The sequence below is a fragment of the Atractosteus spatula genome, chromosome 5, assembly GCF_055471065.1.
Source record: "Atractosteus spatula isolate fAtrSpa1 chromosome 5, fAtrSpa1.hap1, whole genome shotgun sequence".
NCBI lineage: Eukaryota > Metazoa > Chordata > Actinopteri > Semionotiformes > Lepisosteidae > Atractosteus > Atractosteus spatula.
Window position 1 is genome coordinate 26,845,950 of NC_142710.1, and position 26,270 is coordinate 26,872,219.

The 26,270-nt window shown below is 42.6% G+C and overlaps 1 protein-coding gene across 1 annotated transcript in view; it reads right to left on the reverse strand.

Moving 5' to 3' along the window:
- Positions 1–115: 115 nt before the first annotated feature.
- Positions 116–26,270, reverse strand: part of LOC148834820 (serine-rich coiled-coil domain-containing protein 2-like) — a 76,505-nt gene continuing 50,350 nt past the window's right edge. The window contains exons 7-10 of the mRNA XM_088917045.1: positions 23,887–23,973; positions 21,064–21,150; positions 18,634–18,747; positions 116–7,446 (exon numbers count right to left, since the gene is read on the reverse strand). Of these exons, the coding sequence (XP_088773171.1) occupies positions 6,733–7,446; positions 18,634–18,747; positions 21,064–21,150; positions 23,887–23,973 (1,002 nt within the window). The 3' untranslated portion in view covers positions 116–6,732. The remainder of the gene's footprint in view (positions 7,447–18,633; positions 18,748–21,063; positions 21,151–23,886; positions 23,974–26,270) is intronic.

Sequence of the window (26,270 nt, forward strand, 5' to 3'; positions counted from 1 at the left end):
TGGCAGCAATGCCACCCATGTATCAGAGCAGAACATACTCTATCCGCAGCTTCTCATCAGCGAACACAGGCTTCAGCTGAGCCAACAAAGGACACCCACACACAGAAGATTTTGTGCAGTCTTTATTACGTTCTACATCTCGCCTCAAGGAGAGCGGGCCTGACAGGGAACAAAGATCATTTCAGCAGAACACAAGAGACCACACTGCAGTCTGATGCGTTTCGTCACTGTCCCGCCAGCTGCAATGTTTAAACACATCATTTAAAGTGCATTTCTGATTGACTTCTTTTCTTCTTACAACCTCCTAGTTTATAACGAAATCACTCTATAATACATTTTACAATTTAGTAGCAATTATTATAATTAGTATATATTTATAATTATATGTAACAGTATATTCTCAGTTTTTCTTACAGTATTGCACAAATTATACAACAGGAAGATACATGAGAATGCAGCAGTACAGGTTGTCAGTCTGAAATACTTAATAAGGAAAAACAAAAAGCTTTCACAAAAAAACTAATCATTTCATTCTGCAATACAGCATCCAGTCAGGAGAATGACGATTTATAACCTATTAAAGGATCGTCAGTCATCTTTGACATTCCTGGCTGTAAACAAAGTGTTTTATCGCACACAGTGTATGGAGGAAAATATCGTGGGAAGAGTGGAGTAATGCACGCACACAATAAAGGCCATTCAGTCCTATTGCATATACAGTATAGGCTGAGATACTGAGCTTTTTGAAAAAGCTTAATGTCAAACCTGTTAAGTATGCAGCAGTCAAGTCAGACCTCAGTATTGCGAATCACAACAACATAAATATAATTGGATCCTAGGAATTTGCCACTTCAAGCTGCATTCTTTAAAAATCCCTCACTCCCATCTGACCATGGAGGCAAAGTGCTTTTACTTCCGTTTCTCTGGACTTATATAACATGGTTACCTGGTGAGACCCACCAATATCAGCGTGGGTAACACACTGAGGGGGGAACTTGACTGCAGCCACACTCTGGGTAGGAAAGTGAGAGTAAACCAGAACTGTGAACTTCCAAATGAGCAAATGTGAATACACTGGGTCAGCGGAAAACACTTCTGTAAAAGCTCATAAGTATATTTTAGTAAGTTTAAATTTAAAACTTAAATTTTATTTAAATTCAAAGCTGTTTGGAAAGACAAAACAGAAGAGATTGTCATAAGTGCTACATCATTTAGATAAAAAGATCTGCTTTAATGGTATGGAAAATGCTGGAAGAATGAGATGATGCCAAAAAGAGGCAGGTGGTTCTCTGACCACATTAGGCATGGTGAGAGGGACTTGCTATGGGTGAAGACAGCTGAACACTCCTGCTCTAGAGGGCCTCTCCTCTAGCAAGCACACACTCACTCACTCAGCCTTGCGGGGGAAGAGACAGACTGGACAGATTGATTCAGTCTCTTCTTGACAATCAGCAATGAGGGGGGCTCCTGCGGTCACACAGCTACAGGAATAGTGGGGGTCCCTGTCTACTCCCTTAGCCGCCTTAAAATCAATGTTCTCTTATTGACGCTCATCCCGGCATATTGAACATTGGTCAGGAGAAAATAAACCCACTCTCTTTTTGTGCTCAATCAGTATTACTGAAGAGTTGTGAAAAAGACAGCACCAAAAAGCGAGTCCAAAAAGTTTACTTCAGTGGTTCTGCAGGGAGCAGCTGAAGACCACATTTTTCGTTCTCTCTCCAAGTTTCTGGAAATGCTGTGATATGTATTTCCTTCAAGGCCTAGGAAGCAGCACTGCACAGGGACAAAGACCGCCACAGGCAGAAGAACAGAATACAGCAACTAGGCTGCCGCTTCAAAAGGAAACGAAACCTGTTTTTTCTGTGTAGCTGTCAACTTCCATCTCACAGACCATGCTCCTGTACTCCTCTACAAGCAAGCACACTGACAGACCTGGGTATCAGAAGGATCTTTCTTTCCAGCTGTAGAACTGCACACAGAAGCTCCTTCGAATATTGCAGACAAGGAGTCAATATCTGCAGAAACCTTGTGAAAAAAAATCCCCAGTCACTATCCCATTTCTATAGCCCTGACAACAATTTAATTTCACTATTCTGTCACAGCTGTCATTCAACATGCAACTGCAATGCCATAGATAGCTATATCTTATTTATATATCAGCTAATAAAAATACCCAACAATAGAAGCTGACTCTTCAGAGTAGATTACAAATTGATACTCCTTCAGCTGAACCTCATATTCAAAACAAGATAGAGAGCTTCGTCTCTCTGAAAATGAACAAATTACATTAAAATCTCCTATGTTATCCTCTCCGCTCCTGATACTGCAGGAGAAAAACTTTATATAAAGAATCTTCCCTAAGTAAAAAAACATGCATCTTGGATCATACTGTTCTAATGCCTTCTACATTGGAATGACAAGTGGAGGACAAAAACTAGCTCTCTGTTCTTCCTTAAGAACACTGTGTTACACAGCCACATTCCCCATACTAAAAGGGTATGCTTAATCTTAAACACGCCTACAAGCCCCGTTAAACACAACACAATACACTAAGCTTCTCCTTACAGCAAAAGAAAAACTAGTTTGGGGATTTTAAGAGAACTTCTATTCTCTTACTCATACTTTTATTCAACAAATAAATCCGTTCATTAAAAAGTAACATTTCTAATGCAGGCGTAAGATACTGTACAATCGAAAGAAAAATTTAATCAAATCATGAAAAGAAAATGGTATTCAGTTCGAAAACAACAGAAACCCCAGGAAATCTTTGGTAGGCTAAAAGAAACACAGTTCTGTGCTCCCTCAGTTCCTCTCAGTGTTACCAACACAGTGAACAGTCCTTCTGTACCTTACCTTCATTAACAACTTGCTTTACACAGCCTTTAACAGTAGCGGGAATACTAGCATTTATGATCTTATAAAACTCTACATAGACATTTGACTTTGTAACCCAAACAAAGGCATCACAGACCAGAAATGGACAAGGACTGAAAATATTCAGACTTCTTAAAGTTTTTAAATGCATTTCTGCATCTTATCGGCAATATTCTTCAAAAGTATTTTCTAACCAAATTCAGAATGGGTTTTCTGTACTGTGCCTGCAGGCAGTAGAGGCTGTCAGTAGCACTCTGCAGATATGAGTTTGAGAAAGACGACCAGGAGCTGAGATATGGAGATAGGTTTGGGGTGTCTGCACACCTGGAGGGCTAAAGGGCCTACAGGTTTGAGCTCCAAATTAAACTAAGTTTTAGAGTTCTGTTTTTTTTTTGCTCAGCTAGACATTTTAAAATAACATCTCAAGGTCTTTTACAGCTGCTGATTTCAAATGCGCGCCGTATTAAAGGATGAGTCACTTTTAAATCATTCAGATCCAGAGAGACGCTGGATTTGTCAATTAGGCCAATGTGAGGTAATGGGTGGAAAGACAGCACAAAGACACTCCTGTCCTCTAGGAGATTAATAAGACAGTCCTAAAGACCAAGAGAAATGCAGCTGCAGCACAAGGCCTCTCCTTCACACAGAAAGGAGCTTCAGAGGAGGCAACCAGGGCAGTAACATCCCTCTTCTCCAGTGGAAATGAGAAAAAGTCTTTAATCTGTGAATCAGTTCTAGTTTTCGGTTTCAGGTACAGCTAAACTACATTACCCATTTCAAGTGGGATTTTATATAAATAACAGGTTGTTGATGTTAACTCCTGGCAAATTTATAAACACCGTTAAACAAGAGCCCCTTATACAGTGAAGGATTAAAGTATATGTTTGTCAGACTGTGCAGCGTGAAACAGGTGGGATTTATAGATGCTGTAAAATGCCATATGCATTTAATACTTTTAAACAGCCTTTAAAAATGTTCCTCCTGATAAGTGGATTCAAGTTAATCATGCAAACAGTTTGAAGTGGACGTCAGATGGTTGTAAAAAGCAAATATGAACTGTCCTGCCTCTTTATGAGGAGATTTGCCCAATTTAATTGGACAGGCTCATCTGATCTGTCTGACTGCCTGCCATTTCTCAAAAATACACTTTACTGACACAGGGGAAGTACAAAATTCTACACAGTTTGCTGGGTTTTTAAAATTAATCAAACTCAAAAATACTGCATTGTGTTAAAATTACTGGACCCCATTCCTCCCAGTTCTTAACACGTGAAGCATTGCAGTGTGTGCAGCACTGACAATGCTAAAATACAATGCTAAAAGATGCTTGCCCTAGAGAAAATGACTTTTCCAGTGCACACAAAAGTTCTGCATGCCAGTATTATGGATCCATGCAGTATGGTAGGATGTCTCAGCCCCCCTCCACACACACACACAGACACACACAAAATGCTTCCCTAAATATCTCCCAAATGCAAGGCAGCTGTGTTATTATGTATGTTTTTTGTTAACTTTGTCAACTGAGAACTTATAGCATTATTTCAATATTATATTAAACTAAAGGTTAGTAATAAATTAAAGTATTAAATCACTTGAGCTGTTTTTTAGACTGGACATACAGTATAAACGTCTTGCTGTGTGCTGTATATTTAAATCCTGGACATGCATAAACAACCACAGCGGTAGCCCTACAAAACCTACAGAGCCCTGTCCCATTAAAATGAGCAATATGAGAGATAATAGCTGTAAAACAGGTACAAGCACAGACTTATAGAGCAGAGCTTGGACTTGTGCCTTGCGGACTGAGCCTGATGCAAGAGGTTGATGTTTATACCAGTGACAATACGCATCATGTGTAAACTGTTGCTGGAGGTACTCATTCAAAGGAGGCAGGGCTTATCAATGCATAGTACGGTTCTAAGATTTGGTCACTCTTCTCTGCCTTCCACGCAATCTATGTAAATGACTCAGGCTTGCAGGGCATGTTATTTTTTGTTCTCTTTTGTTGAAGAGAGCATGGCTGGATTGAAACAAGCAGCCCTGCACGTGACTGGCAAATGCTGCTGACCCAGGCTCTGGAAAAACACACACTGTGCTCATAATCCCTGACATGTACATCACCCGATTTCTGGCACCAGCCCTCATCCGTGATTATGCTAACACGCTTATCTGAAGACAGCACAAAATAACGCATGTAAAGTAGTGAATCACAAGGTCAGCCATCATTAGGTCTATATGGTCCATGTTAGCCTGCAGAGAAATGCATTATAAGCTTCATTATTTACAGTGTACAGTATGACACTTGGTCAGCACATTTATTCTCCGCTGACCACTGTAGTAAAAATAGCAATATTGGTAACACATTCCTCTGATGGCTCTCATCCAGTAGTGCATAAAAAAGGAAAGGAAATGCCTTAATTTGGGGAAGATGGGAAGCCTAAAAAGGATAAGAGTGTGAGCCTGACAACTTCCATGAAGAGATGTCACTCAAACTGCTGTGCTTACACAGAGCCAAACCTCAGCGGTTCTCATAAATAAAAAGTCAACAAGAACAGCACTGATACCTGGAGGGAATAGTATGGTACTCTGCAGATCTGTTCACAGAAAAAAGGACATTTTGCCAGATATTAGAGGAAAATTTCAGGATTAAATGCACCAGGCCAGGATAGCTGTTAACAGGTAAGCATTTTCTGAGCTGTGCAGCCCCAGTGTGCTGAACATCTAATAAAGCCACAGCTGCTACAAAGATCTCAGTTTATCATAACATGTCTTAATAAAACACTAGCTGTATTTGGGGGCTACATCATCCACAACTTCTTACAAGTTTCACAACATTAAATGAGCAACTGCTTACTTCCGTTGAAAAACTGTCTCTTGGAATAGTACAAGAAGTTTTAAAACAAATACAAAGGTTTTCCTGCTTACTCCTGGATTTCATAATGTTACCAAAGTGTATTTTTCCCCAACACATTTGTGATGCCTGCTCCTTTCTGAAGTTAAAAAGTCAGTCAGAATACTGTGCAAGTCTTTCTTCCGAACACAGCTGCGGTTAACACAATTTATTTACAGTTCAATGGTTCCTACAAGGACTGTGGCAAGTTAAACATCTCAGAGGAAATAAGAGAAGAAATCACTCTTGAATATACTAGGTCTAAAACCACTTGACTAAATCTTGCTTAACCTTTGAGATGCCATGTTAATTGTGACACATACTGAATGTGTCTGCGGCTGTCAAGACTTAGTCATTAAGCAAACGGTTTGTTACGTTAAGATTTTCACCCCAGAACAATCAAAACGCACCCTTCATTCTATCATGGAACAGGACTACCAGTCAACCCTTTAGTTTTAGAGCTTATGCAAGCAAATGCCAATATGCCAGACTGCTACATCTTGGAACTTTTTTTGAAACAATATACAAGACAAAGCTCCAAGTCCATAAAAATGTGAATCTCATACGTCACACACTAACCCCCATAGGAAGCAAGCAAGCAGACTTCAGTACATTCAGCAGGACATTCAGCAGGAATGAGGAAGCCACAGAGAGGAACATATTGAACTGTATTTCTGTTTTATGGCAGATAAGCTGTACTCTGTATGGGAGAAACTGACAGAGAAACTACCAGGCACTGAACATGGAGGGAAGTTCTTGTTTCTGCAAGATGTTACTTATTAGTTTCTTCCTCACAGTTATGTTTAATCTACTGCAGTTTAAAAGGAAAATGACAATAAATGAAAACTTCTAAGACTGAGGTTTCAGCCCCAGGAGTGCAAACACAGGCAGCCAGACCTCACCCCGGAATGGCCTGCAGGCCTGGGAGTCAGTGGTCGTCCTCTTTTTGTGCATCGTCAAGGAAGTCAGTGAATCTTTGGCTTGGGGAGACGGGAGTGATTGGTGGGAAGCAGGTCCCTTGCTTTGAGAACGCCTTTCTCCTGCTCCTGCTGTGCTGTGTTGTCTCTGCGCCCCAGGGGCCTAGAGTGGCCAATGGCCTGTGCTGCACTTAAAGCCTGGGTGCCCTGGGAAGGAGGTGGGTGCTGTTTCACTTTCAGGTTCGCTGAAGAGTATGGTGCCAGCAGTCTGGAGGTGGCCTTGCTTCCTTCCTGCAGGGTGCCTGCAGTCCCACAGATACCCTCTTGCGGAAGGGCAGGGACGGACACTCTGGTGTAGAAGCGAGGCGGCTGCAGGATTCGTGGGGGTCCGTTGCCATGGATTCTCTGTGGAGCAGAAGCAGCAGTTGCCAAAGGCCCTCTAGGGGGGCCCGGGAGCGGGGCTGTCCCTGTGGGCCCAGGCTTAGCAGCAGAAGACACAGCACTGCTGACTTTGAGCCGTGTTCTCAGGACCGGGCTGTGCTCGTTTGGGTCAGGTGCTGGGGCTGGTGGGTCTACAGCAGTGGCAGCAGCGGGATTGATGGTATCAGCAGAAGCATCTGGGCCGGATTGAGAAGAAGGCTGCTCCTCAGCCCCAGCAGGCTCAGCACGGTCACTGTGGTCCTCTGTGGGGGCTGTTTTTGCTAGTTTTCCCTGGGCGAGGAGCTCGGTGTGGCAGCGGCTGGAAGGCTGTAGTATTTGAGGCTGGGAAAAGGAAAAAAAAATCATTTCAGGGTTGAGTTGTTTGATATTTTACTCCTTCAATACCAAAGCCTGGTTGTGGTAAAATGAATGCAAAGGAGTCAGTATCAGGTGTACCTGCCGCCTGCTTGGACACATACAGTCAGCCCCTCTAAATTCATAAACTTCAGAGAGCCAATCTTTCTGATGTGGTAGAAATGCCCTGTCCTCACAAGACCATCTGGACCCTGAACATCCCACAGCCTTCCAAAGCTAAAGCTGAGCACTCCTGTTGTAACTGAACAGACCTCTCACTAACTTAATTAAATTAAACTACAGGTGTGCTAATTACATGTGAAAAACCTGCTTGATTGTGCCTTCCCAGGACCAGCTTTGGTCACACCAGTTATATATTATTTTACTGCTGCATCTCTTTACAACAGATGCAGCTGGGGGAGCACAGACCAGCAGCACACCACTGTTGCCCCACTTTAGAAAACAGCATCGCCAATTACCAAAAGGTTAATCCCAACAGTGAGGCACTTAAGTTAACCCAGGCCCTTATTAACATTTAGAGTTTGCTTGTTAAGTAAAAATATATGGCCATTTTTTGACCTCTAACACTTATGACTGTCTGTTAAATTCACAAAGGCTGTGAAACTCAAAGGGAATAATTCTTTCAGATTCTTCTATTCTTATTCAAAAAATTAAAAAAAAACACACAGGTCCTTTACAGCAGAGCTGTGGTCATTATGTGCAGAGTCTATAATTCCTTTGCACACTGACTGGAAGGCAATAACTTTGGGTCTGCTTGCATGCACTGCTCCATTTCACACTTTTTCTCAATGAGGGATTCCTTCTGTTGTGATTATTTCAGTCTCTTCTGAAGCTGAAATGAGATGGATATACCCTTAATAAAGTACATTTGATGTTAAAGCAGACACAGCAAACAAAAAAAAACATAAGATGCAAAAAAGAAAAACGAATACACATATATGACATAAATCCGGACAAACAAAACTGATGTTCCTTGCCTTCTAAATGAGGCGCGTGCAGTATACAGAGTACAACTCCAATCAATATTTATAAACCACAGATGCTTGAGTCACTGCATACAAAGTCGCCGACCTAAAATCGAGATAACTTTGCTGGCTGGGTACACACCAGCCTTGTGCTCCAGCATCTTGGACCAGCTGAACTGTACAACAGCGTGAACAAAAAGAATAGTTTATCATTTGCACAGTTCTCTCCTTGCACAATTGGAAAAAAAGGAGTTGTTTGCCACTGGACCTCAGCAAATGATTTGGTTCCTCAGAACCAGTACACAGCGCCTTAAGCCACCCAGATGCTAGAACATCTAAAGGCTGGAGGAGGGGGTTATAAAGATCAACAGTGCGGTTATTTCATTTGTACGAATTACCCGTGCCAACACAGCTGTGGTCCAACATGAACACATTTATTCTTTCTCTGGAGTGCCACACTATGGGCAGATATGTCAGCATAAAACAGCACCGACAACACAGAGGACCAGAAGATAAGATCCTATAACCAGCAGCCACAGCAAATGAGAAACAGTAGTTTAAGGTATTAACCCCTGCCCTCCCCAAAATGAATGATCTGCTGACATAGGTTTGCTTTTACTCCTCATCCATGATGGGAAAATAATCATTACCTTAAAAAAAATCTGCTGAAATGTCAATCACATGTGAGAAGTGCTCATGGTGCTCACAGGATCAATACCAAGTGACCTCCTACAACAGCATAGATGTTCTTATCATTGCACACAGGATGAGGTAAGGCTTTCAAGTTTAAAGTAACACACTATGCAATGAAACATCTGAATCTTCATCACAGGTCTCCCTTTACTCTATTGACTGGTACTCATTTCTCACTGCAGTCTAAGGCTTTCCCTCCATTCCCTCTTTTCCAGTCCCGCAGCTCTGAGCAGAACAGGCAAACAGGTGCCGGCACCCTGGGAAAGCTGGCTTGGCAGGACGCTGAAAGCAGCTACTGCCCACTCTCTGCCTTTCTCCCCTCACTCCTGCTGGGCTGTAATGAGGATTCCCCTCCCCAGGCCCTCAGTGCTGCTGCTCTGGGCCTCTCAGGAAACTTTTCAAAGTCTGTCTTGACAGGAGGCTTAAAGAAAGGGATGGTGGCCTTTAGGAGAGTTCCATAAATAATTTATAACTTCTCACAAGGATTAGGAAATGTGAGTTGATAAAGGTGACACAGCGTTCCGGAGACAACTAGAGAGCAAACTTATAAAACCCAGCAGGTGTTTCAAGGAGGAAGTCACCTTGCATTCCCGGCTCCAAGACAGGGGCTATACTGCTCAGATTTTCAGGTAATTAGTACCATCTACTTTACTGCTGACACCACGATCGACCAGTTCTGTTTTGATGCAATTACTTAAAGAACAAACATTTGCTCAAAGTACAGTATATATTTTCACTCTAAAGATCTAAACAGGCATCAGAGAAATAGATGCCATTTACCTACAAGCAATGGTAACAAGTACACAGCACCTTAACAAAAAGGTTAAGCACATGATGAAATGAGACAGGGAGAGAAGGAAAAAGAAAAATAAACTTGTTTTAAAGGTTTACACAGGACATGTACAGTATCTGGATTCAAGAGGGGCTGAACCCTAATGTGAGTAACAGAGGGGAAAAAAGAAACGCTTCATCAGAAACCAACAAAAAAATGGTTGGTGCTGTGAACACTACCATAGCTGAAGTGCAGAATATGTGCCTCTCCAGTGTCGTTTGAACTTAGAGCAACAAGGCTCTAAAAATGGGCCTTCACTACTCTGCAGAATGAGAAAGGGTACACCTCATAACCCACATGAGCGTGACATTTTCTCGGACACAGAAGGGACTAGGATCCTAGTAAAAGTGTTTCAACATTGAACTCAGCTATACAAAACTGGAGTTTCTACTTCCAAGCAAACTGCTAGACAGCAAAAATAAAAAAATGATATTATTGTGGTTTCTTACCTTATAAATAACTGAAACTAATACATATACACTGTTACACGATGCATATGCACTCCTTTAAGCAAATAAATACGCAGAAAATGCAGTCAACAGAATGTTCCAAAGTTCAACCATTGAACCATTGAATATTGAATAGGACCACAATTAAAATTCTTGACTGCCTTCAGGATTAAAATTAACTCACAGATGATCGCAATGAAAATCAAAATCTTCATTGATGTTTAACAGGCTCCACACAGCTTAAAAATAACAGAGCGGTGCTTGAGGAGAACCTTAGCACCAGTCTACACATGAAGCTGGAAATGCTGGAAGGAGGCAGTGATTGATCCGCAGCCCGAGAGAACCGATACATCCGGCAAACCGGTTTTTTTCCCCAACCCACGAACAGGGAGCTGGAGCAGGAAAGGAGGAAGAGAGACGGAATGAAAGAGGGGAAGGGAGGCGACCTATGATCGTTATTAAGAACGGAAGAAGGTACGGTGATCAACAGAAAACAAAGAGGGTGAAGAATGTGTGGGAAGAGGCTAACACACTGGCACACAGCACACAGACAGGTTTGTGCAGATCCACCAAACACAGATAAGCAGGGAAGGACTGGCCAGGCTCCTGTGGGCGCTGCAAGCTGACTCAGTCCATGCAGAGAGCAGGGAAGAGCGCATGCTTCATCGTGCAGGGGCAGGGCTGGGGCAGGGTTAGAGAGAAATCTGAAACGGTACTGTACCACGCTTTATCACGGAAGTAATGCACTAGTTCCTCCACTCCTTGCCAAGGGCATTATGGGGAGAAGCAAAGGGAGAGAAACAACAAGGACAATGGCATCACACGAGAGGCAAACATACAGTAGCAGGATTGAGCGCCAGAGGCAGCAACAGAGCTAGAGAGAGGGGCAGCTACAGTATGTTAGTCAAAATTCCGCCACCCCAAACCTGCATAATGCACACACACTTGCACACATACACACTCGCTGTGCACACCCCGACAGCATAAATACATGCACTCATTCAGGCACACAGACTTTGATGCACAGTTCAAAATTAGTCCAGATAAAACCCAGTTCAAAGCCCCAGTAATCGATTGCTCATGTATTTTATCCAAGCTCTCCTGTCTTCTAGCAAATGGACTTTTCTGCCTAGAGAGGTCACTGCCCCACATAGATACCTTTACCTGTTTAAAGCTATGAATTCTACAGCATCACCTGTCTTTATTTCCATGTGACATGGAATCCTATGCAGTCTGTTAATTTCATAACAAAATTAAAGATGGACAAAGAGAGACCAGGGCATAGTGTGCAATTTGAGTGAATCAGACCAGTTTATTATGGAAGTGAACAGCTGTTTGAGTGGAGGAAAGAAATGATGCTTAAAAAACAAGGGCCTTCGATGTTGCCCCCTAGAATGAGTGCTGGGAGCCCCTGTCCCAGGCTACCTGGTGTGTTGCATGTGTATCCCATGGAGCACATGGAAGACAAGATCAAAAGAGCTGTGTAACAAAATAATCTCTCCACCCCTAACCTCACCCCCTTTCTTCCACTCCATCCTCCTCTTCCTGGATTTGTTTCCCAGTAACCAGGATAGTTAATACACTATTGTGTACTAACATAGCTTTTAATACCTATGTTCCCCTCCCCTGTTAAAATGCTTTTTCCCCTCCGTCTTGTATTTCTTGGAGTCTGAATCCTCTCACAAGGAGAAGCAGATGAATCAAATCCATGTTAAGAACTTGAAATGTTAATTTAAAAAGATATTGGTTTTCATCGCCTGGAGATGGGAGACTCAATACACACAGAGTAGTTCAGGTAATCAAAAGGGCACATGTGAATTTAGCTTGGTTGTTCCTCCGGCCAAATTAATTACAGAGAGCTAGTAAGCAGTGTGTTGGGACTGAGGTGTGCCTAGCTTATTCTAATTCAAATATGTGATTCAACGGGCATGGTCCAATAATTAAAGTTTGTTAGTCTGCTATGGAAATCCTCCATATCCAGCTTTTATCACTTAGACTCAAATACTCATGACTCAGGAGATCACTATTGACTGTTTTGCAGTATGAGGAAAAAGGTGGATTGTGCCTGATGGCCAAGCCTGGAGAAAACATCTGGATAGGGAGAGGCAAAGGAGGAAATAACATGAGTTACTTCAGAAAGACAAAAGGGAAACTGACAATGTGGTCTGAACCCATTATCAGCATTGCAAGAACTGAGCTAATGTTTTACAGCACTGCGGGCTGTATGCATTTTCATAATGCCAAACACTGACAGCAGGGAAGCAAATTACACGCAGATCTAAATAGTCCAGGTCTATAGAAATAGAAGAACGAATATGTGAAACAGACATTTCTGATTTCATAAGCCAGATTAATGATTTTTTAATTCTACTACAAATATTGGTTTCATTTCAAAATTGAAATAAAGACAAACCACAACAGAGACAAACAGACAAAACATTTTGTATCTAATTCCAAAGCTTAGATCCACAATCCTAATCACAATTCCAAAGGACATCTTCTTGCTGTGAAATCGGTAATTGTTTCTCCCCATGTATATATTTACGAACACATTAAATGAATCTTTCGCAACAAGAATCAAGTTTTCAGTATTTCTGGAGACCTGAACTCTACAGACCCACAAAGCATGGCCCGTGGCCCTAATCACTTTTAGCTTTAATACTGATATTATTACTACTCTGGAAGATAATTTGATTGGTTTACCTTAGACTGTCTTTACTAGTGATGTAAGTTTTTTTTATTCTTCATGATAAAAATGTAGAGCACTGAAAACCTTTGAATGGTATGATGGGAGGTTTCTATCCCCAGCGGTAGAATTCAGGAGGGGAAACTGCGCTTCTCCTTCGTGTATTTGTTCTCATTAAAAAGGCCCCAGGACTGACCGCGCGCCAGGTTGTGCTGGCAGGGCTCCAGTGGAACTCAGCTCCATGTCGAGGGGAGGAGTGGAAACTGCACGACAGGGCAGCTGAAGAAGGGGGTGGGGGGGGGCAGAGTGGTGGTGTAGAGCGAGACTTGAGGGCAGACTGGGGAGGGGGCTGGGGGTGGTGTTAGCGGACTCACTCTGTCTGCGGTGTGGAGCGCTGGCCCTGGGCGTCCCCTGGTACGAGCCCTGCCAGGGAGAGAAGAAGGGAGCAGGCAGCACACCCTGCGCAGAGAAAACAGAAGGGGAGAGGCGTGACACACACAGAGAACCCACAGCCACACTCGCCCTCCGCGGAAGTGTTAGTGTGCAACGCGACATGACGTTAGAGAGCAGCCCAGCCTCGCACAGGCCTCTTCAAGAAAGATAGATGTCGGACGTAGATCTCCATTCCAAAATGCATGCGTCGCTGGACTGGCATGTTCTCAGTTCATACTTTGTGCTCGAAACAGGAGTTATTGAAGCACCCATGCAAATCTTCAGACAATACCCTAACCACAAAACTCAGCAGGTACGTGCAGGCCACAGGAGTCATGAAAATCCAGATGGTTTTAAGTTTTTATGTTAGCAAACTGCTTTGCAGTAAGCTAGGCTGTAACCCTCCTGCGTGTGTGGAGCTTTAACCTACCCTCTACCCATCTTGAGCATTACACAACACACACTGAGACTGAAGAGTGTGTCTTCTGCTCTTCACTACTCTAACAAAGCCTTGTTGTTCAGCAATCTCCACTGCTCTTGCTGCTACACATCTTGCAGCCATTCCTTGAGCATCTACTGTATTACCAATCTGATTCAATTTGAAGCTTACAAAAGTGCCCTGAGATTGCCTCACCACAAAGAGACAGAATTTTGACTAAATTAAATATAAACTTGAACTGATTAAAGAAAAAAGACTAATTGCATATACATTACAAAGACCAACTTCATGCCAACCCCTTACAAAGCAAAGTGTCCAAATAAATCATGAAATAAAGTGTGAAAATCATAGTTTATCTCTAGATTTGTAGCCTTTTTATATCAAGGTCTCTAAAACCATAAAAGCTTCCTAAGTGCTCACAAGAAACTTTTAAATTCCATAACTTTTCAGCCCTGTACAAAATGGCGAAGGAAGCAGCTTCAATTGATCCTGTCAAAGCTGTTAGCTTCCAAGGTCTTGGTGTACTGTGTACTATCCTGTCTGGCGTAGCACAGACGTTGACAGCCTGAACAGAAGACTACCCCTTTTCTCCCCTTTTTGATTTGTTCAGAGGAGGTGGAGGATATTTAGGAAGCTTTGCTAGAAAGGGGGCCTCTAGCTGTCTGTCAGAAGACTCTGGTCTTTTCCACTGTATTAACCCTGAAGTTTAAATTCACTCACATGCAAAATAAACAGGCTGTTAAGACACTTGAGCAAAACCCCAGTGCTTGATTTCACAACAGGCTAGACACAACTCAAAACACTTTTTTGTGTTTCTATTTTCTCATGATGAATGAGGCATGTAATTGTTTGGGAATTGTTTTGTACTCACAAAACATCACAGCAGCAAGTATGCAGTTTTCTACAGCTGACTGCAAGCCACAGCCGTCCTTTCCAGATGCACTCCAGAGCAGAAGCTTGCTTTTCCCCCTGTCTGTCATTTGATTGGAAAATAAGCTTGTTTGTGAGTGTGAATGTGTACCACTTAATAAATGGCCAACTTTCTGATGAGCCCAAACGCAGGATTTAGATTAGAGTATCATCAGCGAATTGTAAGATGCCCAACCTGAGATACAGCTGAGAACGAGTGACAATCAAGAGGTAATCTCGTTTCACGGTATTTTGGCAGCATCTTAAATTGAGCAAATCTGTACTTTGAAGGAACTTGCAGTGGCGGATACAGAATTTACTCCCAGGAGAATTCAGGCTATTTTCTGTTCCCTTCCAGGGCCGTCGCAGTTGATTCAGCGCGTGAACACTTTTGATGCCTGGGTGTAAAACCCAATTATATTCAAACTCCACTCCAAAGCCACCTGCAAAGGCTCCATTTAAAGAGGAGAAAATTCAAAATGAAAGGAAAACCTCTTTTATTCTGGAGGCTGGAATTTGACAGGTGTTGTTACTGTGCCATCTGAGCAACCTTTAGAATTTTCTTGGTTATGTACAAAGTTTTTTTGATTATTATTGCTGCAATTGCAAATACATCCATCATAGCATCAATAATAACTCAATAACGGTGCTGTTGTTCTAATGTATTTTTTACACAGGAAAGCAAACGTATTCCACTTTCCTTTAATCCTCCACCTTTATGCCACTTTGAGCACAACACTCTACTCCTATTTTCCTTCTTTTTCAACATCTATAGCCAGTAACAGGACCAATTATTCCTGCAGGGAAGAGCTTTTATGAATGAGAGCCACACACTGCTTGTGTTGTATGGTTCTATGATCCTGTGTGCGAAAGAGGCATTTTTAAAGCCAGTTAAATGCTAAGTATGTGAAACACACATGCAAGGTTAGGTAAAGATCACATGGCACTGTAAGTCACTGATGGGAGTTTCCAGTCCTTCCCAGTTTTGCTGTTAATAAGGGAGATGAGAGAATGAATGGCTGAATGAACACATGGATGGTTTTTAAATACATGGGCTGTTTTTCATTTGATGTTTAGTATTTTTTCTTTCCCAGAACTCAAGAGTGTCCCCTGGTGGAGAAACCAGACTAAGACATTCTATGATGTTCCACAACAGCACATTATGAAAGGAACACCAGCCCTATATTAGTACACTGTTCAGCAGACAGACATACAGTAGCCTTGTCTGCATTCTTGTACTGTTCACAAAAAATAAATCAGGCCAGGCTGAAAGACACACATACATCTAGATGAACAAACACACACATATCAGCACAGAAATCGTAAGCTTTACCCCACGACAATTGACATTTCAGTTTTTTAATTGTTTTTCGATTGAAGGACATTAAAACTCACTACGTTCACAGAAATTAAAATCTGAACAGAGGATCAGTACAATATATGATATCACAGCTATAGGGGGTTTACATCACCATCCTTATAAAAGGAGGAAACTGCATATGTCACTTTGCAAGGGTGGCCAGTTCTGTCTCCACACACACACACACACACACACTAAACACACACAAAGCCGCAGCCTCTATAACACTGGACTTCCCAATCATCTCTCCAATGCCATTCCACTGTAATTAGCTACAGAAACCAGCTGTCAGAGGGAAGCTGAGGTGCATGTAGAAATGCCCTCCAGGTGCTCTCTGGTCACACTAAGCAACTCAGCTACACTTGGGAAGAAGATCATGCAAATGCCCTTCCTGCTTTGAATATAAAACCCTGAGACACACTGCCTCCTCCTGCTGCACCACTGTCAATAAAACAAACACGCCATCCATCCTGCTGCAGCACTGATCATAATACACAGGCACAAACTCAGGGTACCGCTGGGCTTTCAACTCCTCTGAAGACACACAGAAAGGCCCACTCAAACAGAATTATGGAAAGCATGTAGTCAAGCCCTAAACTCTGTTTGACTCCAGATTCAAAAGCTGGCTTCAAAAAGACCTTTTTTCTGCCATTGTCATCTTCTAATACTTGATTTTATTTGGGTTCATTGCTTTTATTTTTAAAAATTAATTCCTTTTCCTCTTATCAGGAGCTATAGCAAGTGTGTGTTACCATTTATTTTCTGACCTTTCAAAGCAATTGCGTTTAGCCTTGCTAAAGTGAAATGTCAAGGCTATCACGTTCTGCGTTTGTTTTTAGTGAGGTTTTCCCTTCAAATGGCATCTGTTCTTTAAAAAAAAACGAATGAAAGAAAATGCTTTAATTTCAATTCACCTGGCTTATCTCCGAGCCTGCCGCAGGAGCTGTGCAGCTGAGCAGTGCAAAATTCAATTAGAATAATGTAGTATCAGCGCTGTGCCACTGGCTGTTGCACATTATTACAACTGCACAGAAGCTTATCTGCAGCTCTCCAACAAGCACAAGGAGCACACAGCTCCCGCCCAGCATGCTATGTTCGTAAATAATTTTATTGCCCCATTCAGGTAAGCCAATAAATGAGGCTGTAAATCACAGCCCTGGAGCAGTTCCAATTTCCCATCCTTTCCCTGACTTACTGTAAATTTCACTAAAAAAAGTAAATAAAGTCCTAAAAATAAAAACTAAATAAAACACATCTATGTTCATAAGTTATAACTATCGCTGCCTCTTGACTCAACATGGCCCGGGTATTCCTTCAGACAGCACATATCCTTTATTGTGGAGTAAAATGAATGCGTTACTTATTATGAGACATAGATCAAGTAAACTCTTCGTTTAGAATCTAATCACACGACTGGCTCTTCACTGAACACACCAGTCCATCATATCAAAAGCACAAGCAGTGTGCCAAGGTAATTTCAGTACTGCTGCCACTGGAATTCGTGCTGTTCGTTGCAATGCATGTTGTATCGTTGCCTTGTAAACAAAGGCCATTCATCTACTGGACCCTGAAAGATTTATCCTTGTGTGTCATTAGTGAAATTGCCCTGATTTATTTCCCCAGACTCAGCCACGAGTTCCTTTCATCAGAGCACAACGGCCAGCCAGTCCACATGTGCCTGTTCATCATAGTCAGCCCAACACGAGGTCTGACAAAACCATGTGGGAAGCATGGTTTAATAATCCACAGGGCGCCACAGCTCTCTGGAACCAGTAACACTACTGGAAAAACATACTGGCAAAAGAACTAGATTCTTCCAGCAGGGTGATATTTTTATTATAAAAAAATTACTGCTTATAAAATACATCATAAATTGTCACATCAAAGGCATTTTTTAATTATACTGTTCATGCACACTAAAACAAGCATATGGAACCAAATCTCTCTGATGGAGATTTTCAGGGTTTCTTAGGGTACTAGGCTCTGGACCTGGGGTTTGTGTCCAGCAGCCCAGCAGACGACAACACAGGAGCTGAGCGATAACCCTGCACCCCTGCCTGTGGGGGGCTCATCACTCTGCTGTCACACTGACAGAGGCTCACCAATTCATCTCTCCGCCTCTCCGCACTGGAGGACTGCACAGAGGGCGACCGCCACCGCAGTATTAACAGAGCATTAGTGGAAGCCATGCTCAGGCTGAGGATGACAGAAGAGATGAAGAGGTGAAAAACAAAGACACAGGAAATCTTAGAGTTGTGTAGCAAAGAGTGAGACCTGTACAGGCAAGGCAGCGCCATTTCCTCTCTTGCTGGGTGATGTGGATAGAGGGAGGCACAGTGATGGGAAGATGAGATAGGCTGCAGACACAATAATAAAGAGCAGAACTCACAGCGTTCCCTCTCCAGGGGGTTTGGGTGGCCTTGTCCTGATGTGTGCGCCTCTCCGTCTTCACCTCTGGCACTCTGTGCTGACAGTGACATCTCGCAGGCTGGGCGAGCACAGACTGAGGTGAGAAAGCAAAAATAAAATAATTTGTTTTGCATTCTGCCAGGTAGGGGCCAAATAATTCTGGTTACAACGGTCACACTGCACCACCCTTCCAACTAGGACTGCTAAAAGGTGAAATACTATATCAAGCAGTTCCAGTGAACCTCCACAGGAGATGAAAAAGACTTCAAAACTGGCCATTAGAAGTTGTAAAAGTTGTAAAACTGCAAAGAGCCATCACGTCCACCCCTCTTTCAGTGTGAATGCACAGACTTGCTCCTTCAGCAGTTAGGTAACATGTTAGTTTGACAGCTTTTAGTGAAACACAGAATGTCATGATTGAGAACCTTCCATTTTCTAAGTGCAGCAGAGAATTCTAGTCCTCTAGTTCATATGTATAAACCAGTCAACCTTCAGGAGGGTAAAGATGTAAAGACCTAGTCCTGTTGACCCATACACATATTGGTTTGTGGTTCTGTCGAGCCAGTTACTCAATCATACCCTTCATTCACTTAATAGTAAGATTAATTTAAACTGTTTCTAGATCTTAAACATGTCTGACCTTTAACCATTGGAATGAAATAAAATCCCAAACTTGTGACTAGAAACAGAATGCAACTGAAGCAACTTAGATCAACTAAGGCTTGAATTATCCAATGAAGGTGGGATGGAATGAAAACCAGCAGACGTGCGGGTCACCAGGACCAGGAACCACTGGATTAAATAATGGGATGTTTCACTTAAGTCACACCTGAAAAAGTAACTAATAAAAGAAGGTGTTGCTGATACCACTGTGTTGTGGAGCAAAGTATAAAAAAAGCAAAATCTAGCATTAGGAACTGAGGAAATCATAAGAATATGACCCATTACAAAATCTAAAATACAGAGATAAATAAAGAATGACACTTCGCCACAGCAGTAGAGCTACTGACACTTTCGGGACAATACAGCTGCATTTCCAGCAGCCAAATGCACTCAGCGCCCCCCTGCTCTGCACTGAGGGCTTACATTCGGAAAGTAATAAGGAACACACAGCGATCATACAGCTGGCACTTTACCTGCGAATACATTCAGTATTAACCCTGCTCTATCAAAAACTAATGTTTGTGTTACGTAATGCTGAATGTATTCGCCTTTAATAAGAAAATCTGGAACAGCAATCAGTTTAAAGAGACTGGCTAAAAGGCTACGAGCACTGTCACAACCAGATGGAGAGTCTGGAAGCTCGTCAGTCAGGGAGAAGGTGTTCTCTTAAAGAAAAGTTAAATACAAGCAAGACGAACGAAGCGTTCTCTCCTACTGTCCAGATTTATCCTACTGACTGCAGTTGCCAATGTACAGACCATTTATAATTAACACTGCTGTAGCGACCCCCGTAACCACACTCTGCAGCATACTGCGCACTCCGCGCTCAGATGTCTTGTTACTATGGCTACCTGAGAATGAGCAAAATAATAAATAAATAACCTCAGGAGGATGAAAAACATAAAAGGAAATAAAAGAAAGGGGAAAAAAGGGAAAGGAGAAAAAGCTCTGAACTGGACAGCAACGCTTTCAAGAGCAGCAGTAAACCAAAAAGCATTATGGAGAGCTCTATATAGGTAATATTCCTCAATAAATCTGGCTCGCTCCCGGCCCTGACAGAGCTTATTTAATGGCTGTTAGAAATGTGAAAGCCTCACCCTTGCCCAACTGTGGGCTGCAGATTGGGGTGGCTGCTCTCAGCTTAAGAGCCTGCTTGGAATTTGCCGGCTCGGGTTAAGCAGAAGCAAGTCCAATCCACCACGACCAGGCCGAGCTGGCTTCACATTGAGCACAGCGGCTTCCTCGTTGCATTACAGTTACTAAAAGGCAGCCTGCTGTCAATTGGCTTGATGATGATCACTTTAATTTCCTTTCCACTTTGCAGGCAGCATGGGGCTTTCGGAGAACAGGGTGTCAATAGTTGCCCATTAGATAGATATTATCAGCAGGTCGGCATTACCTGGCAGAGGAGCACTGAGAAACGGAGCAGCAAACTGCGTTCAGATGAAAAGAGGCAGCTTTCTAGGCAGCACAGCACCTGGTAAGCGTGAGAGGACGCACTGCCTATCGTGATTTTAATAAATATCAGCATGGTTTTCTGCTGGGAAGTGGCACAATTAACCTATTTTCATCGTGCTGCTAGAGTGGAGGCAGCGTTGGAGCCAGGCGAAGAGCAGAAGAGCATAAGGTCACAAGCCCTCAGCTGCTCTCTCCCCCACCAGCAGTCCATCGACAGCAGCGGCTAACATCCAGGGTCCAGACATGCTGACCCTTCCTCACACAAAGAAGCCCAATCCGGTTCTCTCACCGCTTGCTGCCTCAGCTGTTCAATGGTCTGATCTTTACTCTTCAGCTCCTCCCTCAGCTGCTGAACTTCCTTCATTAGCTCCTCCACCTGATGGAGAGATTACATACATGTCAGGTAAAACAGGCAGACAGATGTTTGACAATGCCCATTGCCTAAAGGCTAGACCAAACTACTATTTATCATGGGACACCTGCTCAAAGCTCAACCCCAGATGCCTTTTTTTTTGGACAATGACCAGTCTGTACTCTTAGGTCCCAGGTCTCAAACCTAATACGCTCTGAGCTAAAAGCATATGTGACAAACCCAGTCAGGTTGCACCATGACCTGTTGAATCCAGAGTTTGGGATCAGAAAATTCTAGTGGCATCCCAATCATTAACTGGTCCCCAATAAACAAGGCAAATGTGTTTATGATGTGTAGCACAGTGGATGTGTATAAAAAATGAACCACTGGAGGAGGTGGATGGTCTTGATAAAAATCAAACTAACATGCTGAAATAAATAAATAAAACCCCTGTACTTCTAAAACATTTGTGAGAACCATCCATGAAGTTTTAATAACACTGGTGAGAACTCTGCTCTTTACCTGCAGGGCTAAAAGCTGTGCTGAATTCTGATGTGAAATGGAACTGGCAAGGGACCTGCCTACCCGAATACCAGACAGTTCTTTACAAGGATCCTCCAGTTTTAATGTTGGCAGCTACAGAGGCAGACAGTGCCTGTAAGTCAGAGGGGTGATGAGTTTCATAAAAAATGAATTGTGGCCTCTGCTCCTGTTCAGTTTTCTTCCAGCTAATGTTATGGAATATGCAGCTGGAGAGCAGCGAGTTGTGCGGTGAGGGGAGGAGAGGAGGCGGGCCCTTGTTAGAGCAATTATTGGGAGTCTAATCCAGTGTCTTGTGATCAGGGAGCTTGTCAAGCTCAACGTGGCAGTCTAGGAGAGACAGTGTTCAGGGAATTATATGTATAAACAGAACTGTAATTTACCTCTGTTTATGAATGGTTTTGAGGACTGAATAACTGTGACTCGCCTGCTTTGGTCATTCCCGCCTACTGCTTAGCTGTGGCCAGATGCGAGGTAACGCATGTTTAGAACAGGTAACCAGGCTTCCTGCCACTGGAGCACTTAAACCAGCTGGAACTTTTCAGGCTTTCTGGACTTTCTCCAGCTAGGGTTCAGAGCTGCTGAGCACTCCGAGTTATCCTGTGCTTCACCTCTGTGACAGTTCTGCCTCATTCCTTCAGAGGCTCTTCAACTTTACAACAGCATTTAGGATTATATTTTAGTATTCTCCACGGAGCACAACTACATAGCTGTGTCTTCTCATTCCACCTGGTGTTACAGATAATGACTTTTAACACCTGCGAACAGAATCTTACATCCATAATAACTCAAACCCAACCCGACCAGGTCCTGAAGGGCCACAGAGTACTGGGATAAGCAGCAAGGCTGAAAAAACTACCAGAAGCCAAAAACTGAGGCTTCCTCATGTCAGTTCGTTATCTTAATCTGGGCTTGCTTTCAAGTTCCTGTTGCATCCCCATTTTTCACTGGACAAACTAAATCAAAAACAACAGTTGAATATGTTGTTCCTTTCAAGACAACATCAGCATCAGGTCTCCTGTCAACCAAGGATTTAAAAAGAGGTACAGTATATCCTAGAGACTTACATCAAAACTAGTCAAATTAATTCTTGGTATAAAGACAATTGCTTTTGCAAAAAATCTTTCTAAGTATTGTTCTAAAATATATTTTTTTCCACACCGCTAAACAATATTTAGCATAAAATATTACACCTCACAGAAGTATTAAGGATTGATGTGTGGATTATTTTAGAGCATTCTGATCACTACAAGAGAGCTGTGAAGTGGTGGCATAGTGAGTCACTTACACTGAACTAAAACCCTTCTTTGAGTGTCACTTCACCTCCCTGAAACCTGGACTCCTGTTCTCTTATTCTGAAATTGCACACTGGTAGGAACAAAGATTCCACATGCCCACATTTGATGTTGCCTCACTAGTCACGCGTTTTGCTGTTTAATTTTTACAAAAAAAGTGCTGGCTAAGCAAACTGATTTACCACTTAAATTATACATTGTTTATTTTTAGACCCATCTATTTATAAAAAATTCACTCCACATGCCCCCTCCCCACTCCGTGTTGAGAACTGTGTAATATACAAGCGGTCTCATTAAGCTTCGCCATGCACTGACGGCTCCCTGATGCTCCAGGATTATATACCTAGCTTCATTAGTCCTCTGGGCTACATCAGACACCATGGGTGGTGTATTGCAATGTGCTACGCTGTAGCACATCTGGAAGGATAACATACTCAACATATTAATGTGCCCATGCCTGTTTCCGAGTTCTTCTGCTGTTCAGGTGTATTATGTGTGGATGGGTGCCAGAATATGAAATTTATCCATGCACTGTGCTACCCTAAATGTTTTCTAATGAAAGATAAGAAATAAAGCATGAAATGGATTGGAAGGACTCTTGGCACCCTTCCTTGACCACTAGTTTCTAGCTTTTACATTCAGAAGGGAATAAACATTGGCGCTTTAGCCCATATGCAATACAATCGTAAAAACGAAATGCATCCATAATATCTTAATCAAAGTGTCTATCTTTTTTTCTTTAATAAAAAGGATGGCTTAGATGGAATATTAAACCGGCTTTGTTTTTAAATTGTTTGGCTAATGTCAGGTCAAACTCATGAGATTTACAGTACTTGGGTAAGGAGCGATTGTAATGACAGTGGACCACAGCAGTCTTCTCTTAGTGTGACCAATTGTGTCAAGGTTTTCTTTAGGTTGATCTCACCTGCAGGGGAACCCTGGAGTCTTCCAGAGGATCAGGACTTGAGGCTCCAGACAGGTGGGAATCCTGGACAGTACCACCATCTCCCATCTGTGCAGATAGACAAACAGAATGAAATAGAGCAAAGTCGGGTCTCAAGTAAACATGAGCTTGTGAAGACTTGCAGCCTGGAATGTTGTCTTTGGCTAGACTGTCACAAAAAACACATACATTTTCATCTGCTTTTATGCAAATCGTTACATTTTGAATTTATCTTCGCAAAGGTACAAAAGAATGTTGAAACAAAGGAAAAAATAATTTCCCCCATTCATTACAGAACATTAAAGCTAAATAAACAAGCAAAATCCCTTCAATTATAAAGAACAGCAGAGTATGTAGCAATAAGTAATTCTCCTTAAGAGGCTTAATTATAACATACAAAAAGCACAGGCACTATTTTTTAATTAAGCTCTGACACCGATAGTCAATGAATTAATTTGTGCAATAGTACTTGAAATTAGCTTCCTCAAATGCAGAGCAAGCAATTCAAAGGGCAGGTTTTATTACAAGAGGCAGTCATAAGGCCATGGATGTATTTCCTTAGTGCGATGAGTCAGAACAGTCCCTGGCTCACTGCCTCCACATGCTCAACTAACCCACAGCAATGTCCTGAACCCTGCGTCACTCATACGTAAACAGATAAATGGCGACATTACACTTGCACAGTCCTTCCAGTCTTTTGGTCCAGGCAAGTACATTTAATATCTATCAGTCCGTTAAAATGGTCATAACAGAATCTAGCAATGGACGCAATGGGTAGGGTCTATATTTGACGACTGCTATACTAGTGTTACAGTTATTATCTAAAACATGTGAATAGCTTTCGAAGTATACCAAATTCAAAATGTTGAGAAATTACATTCTGACACACCACTAACAGTCTGGCTGCAGCCTGGCTTCAGGTGTACATGCTTGATATGAACAAGATCACCGAAGTCACCACCACTGACGTCTAGACTCGAGAAAATCAGATTATGATTTTTTTTTCTAAAAAATACAAATTTCTGTTCTGAATCAGAGTGATTATTAATTTCCAGTCCAATACATCTTCTTGCCTCTTTCCTGGTGTGCAAAGCTCTACCCAAGAGTATTTTGCACAGCTCGGCATGGTAAGATTTTTTTCCTCATGTACTCCTTTTCCCATGAACTCAGCTAAAGGTCTGTTAAAGGAAATAAATTCAGAAAGGTGGAAAGCGAATGAAATGTTATGAACAATTACATTGTGTGCCACTCTGAATATTAAGACTTCTCCTTAAAATGGCCATATTTTATTTTTAGCCTTAATGACGTAATGCAATATGTCATTTACACAGCACACAGTGTACTAAAGCAGCTACAGATGTTATGTTAAAAGCCACACCTGACTGCACACTGGTACAGACAGGCAAGCACCTACATTTTGTGCCTGAGCAGAGAGCAGACTGAAGACACAGTACAGGCATTGCCCCAGGAGTAAGCATGATGTGAAACTGCCGTTAGTACTCCACCAACAGAGGCAAAAGGGACTGTCCGCAGTCTACAGTTGCAGATAGCAAACCTCCTGCCCAGAATAATGCAGAAGGACAGGGACAGCGAGGAGGGATGCATGGTCAACCTCAACAACTTTCTTTCTTTCCTCAGATGGCTGGAGATCGCAGACTGGGAGAAAGTTTTATTCTGTCATCAGCTTGATATAGGTCAGGTAGGAGTGGATGCTAAGGAATACAGCTTGAAAATAAAAAAGAAGCCCCTTTTTGTGCTGCTTTTTCCATCACATGCCTTTATATGGAATAACAAAAATATCTAGTAACACCTTTCCTGGAGGGTTTCAAAGAGGAATATTCTTTTCCATCCTCTCCAAGCTGCTCTAAGACCACTGACACTTCACGATGTAAGGCTGCACAGATCTCCACCCCAGCCCACGTCCACCTCCACACTCCACTAACGAGACAGCCCTCTTGCGCACCCAGATTCCAACATCTAACTCATGATTTCCGCTAGCTGGGCTGCAATGCGATTGATTAATTGACTGATCCGAGAGCTTAACGGGCAACGAATTGAGAAATCCCTGTCTTGCTTTCAGCACACTAATTGGCAGCAAGCCAGGCAGGGCAGAAAGTGGCCCCGAGCAATGTAGGGGGAACACAAGCGGGTGTCCTGGGGAGGCACCTGAAAGGAGGAGGAGAGCAGAGTGTCGACGGGGGGGAGCGGGGGAGAAGAGAAGAGTGCCGTGTACCGGACTAGCTGAGTGAGCTGCAGGCTAATGGAGGAGAAAGGGGAATAAAACATCAACAGAGGTGAGGATGGCAGGGGACCATATCTCCCACCTTTTTATAACTGTTCAGCCTCCTGCTGCTTACAGTCCAACA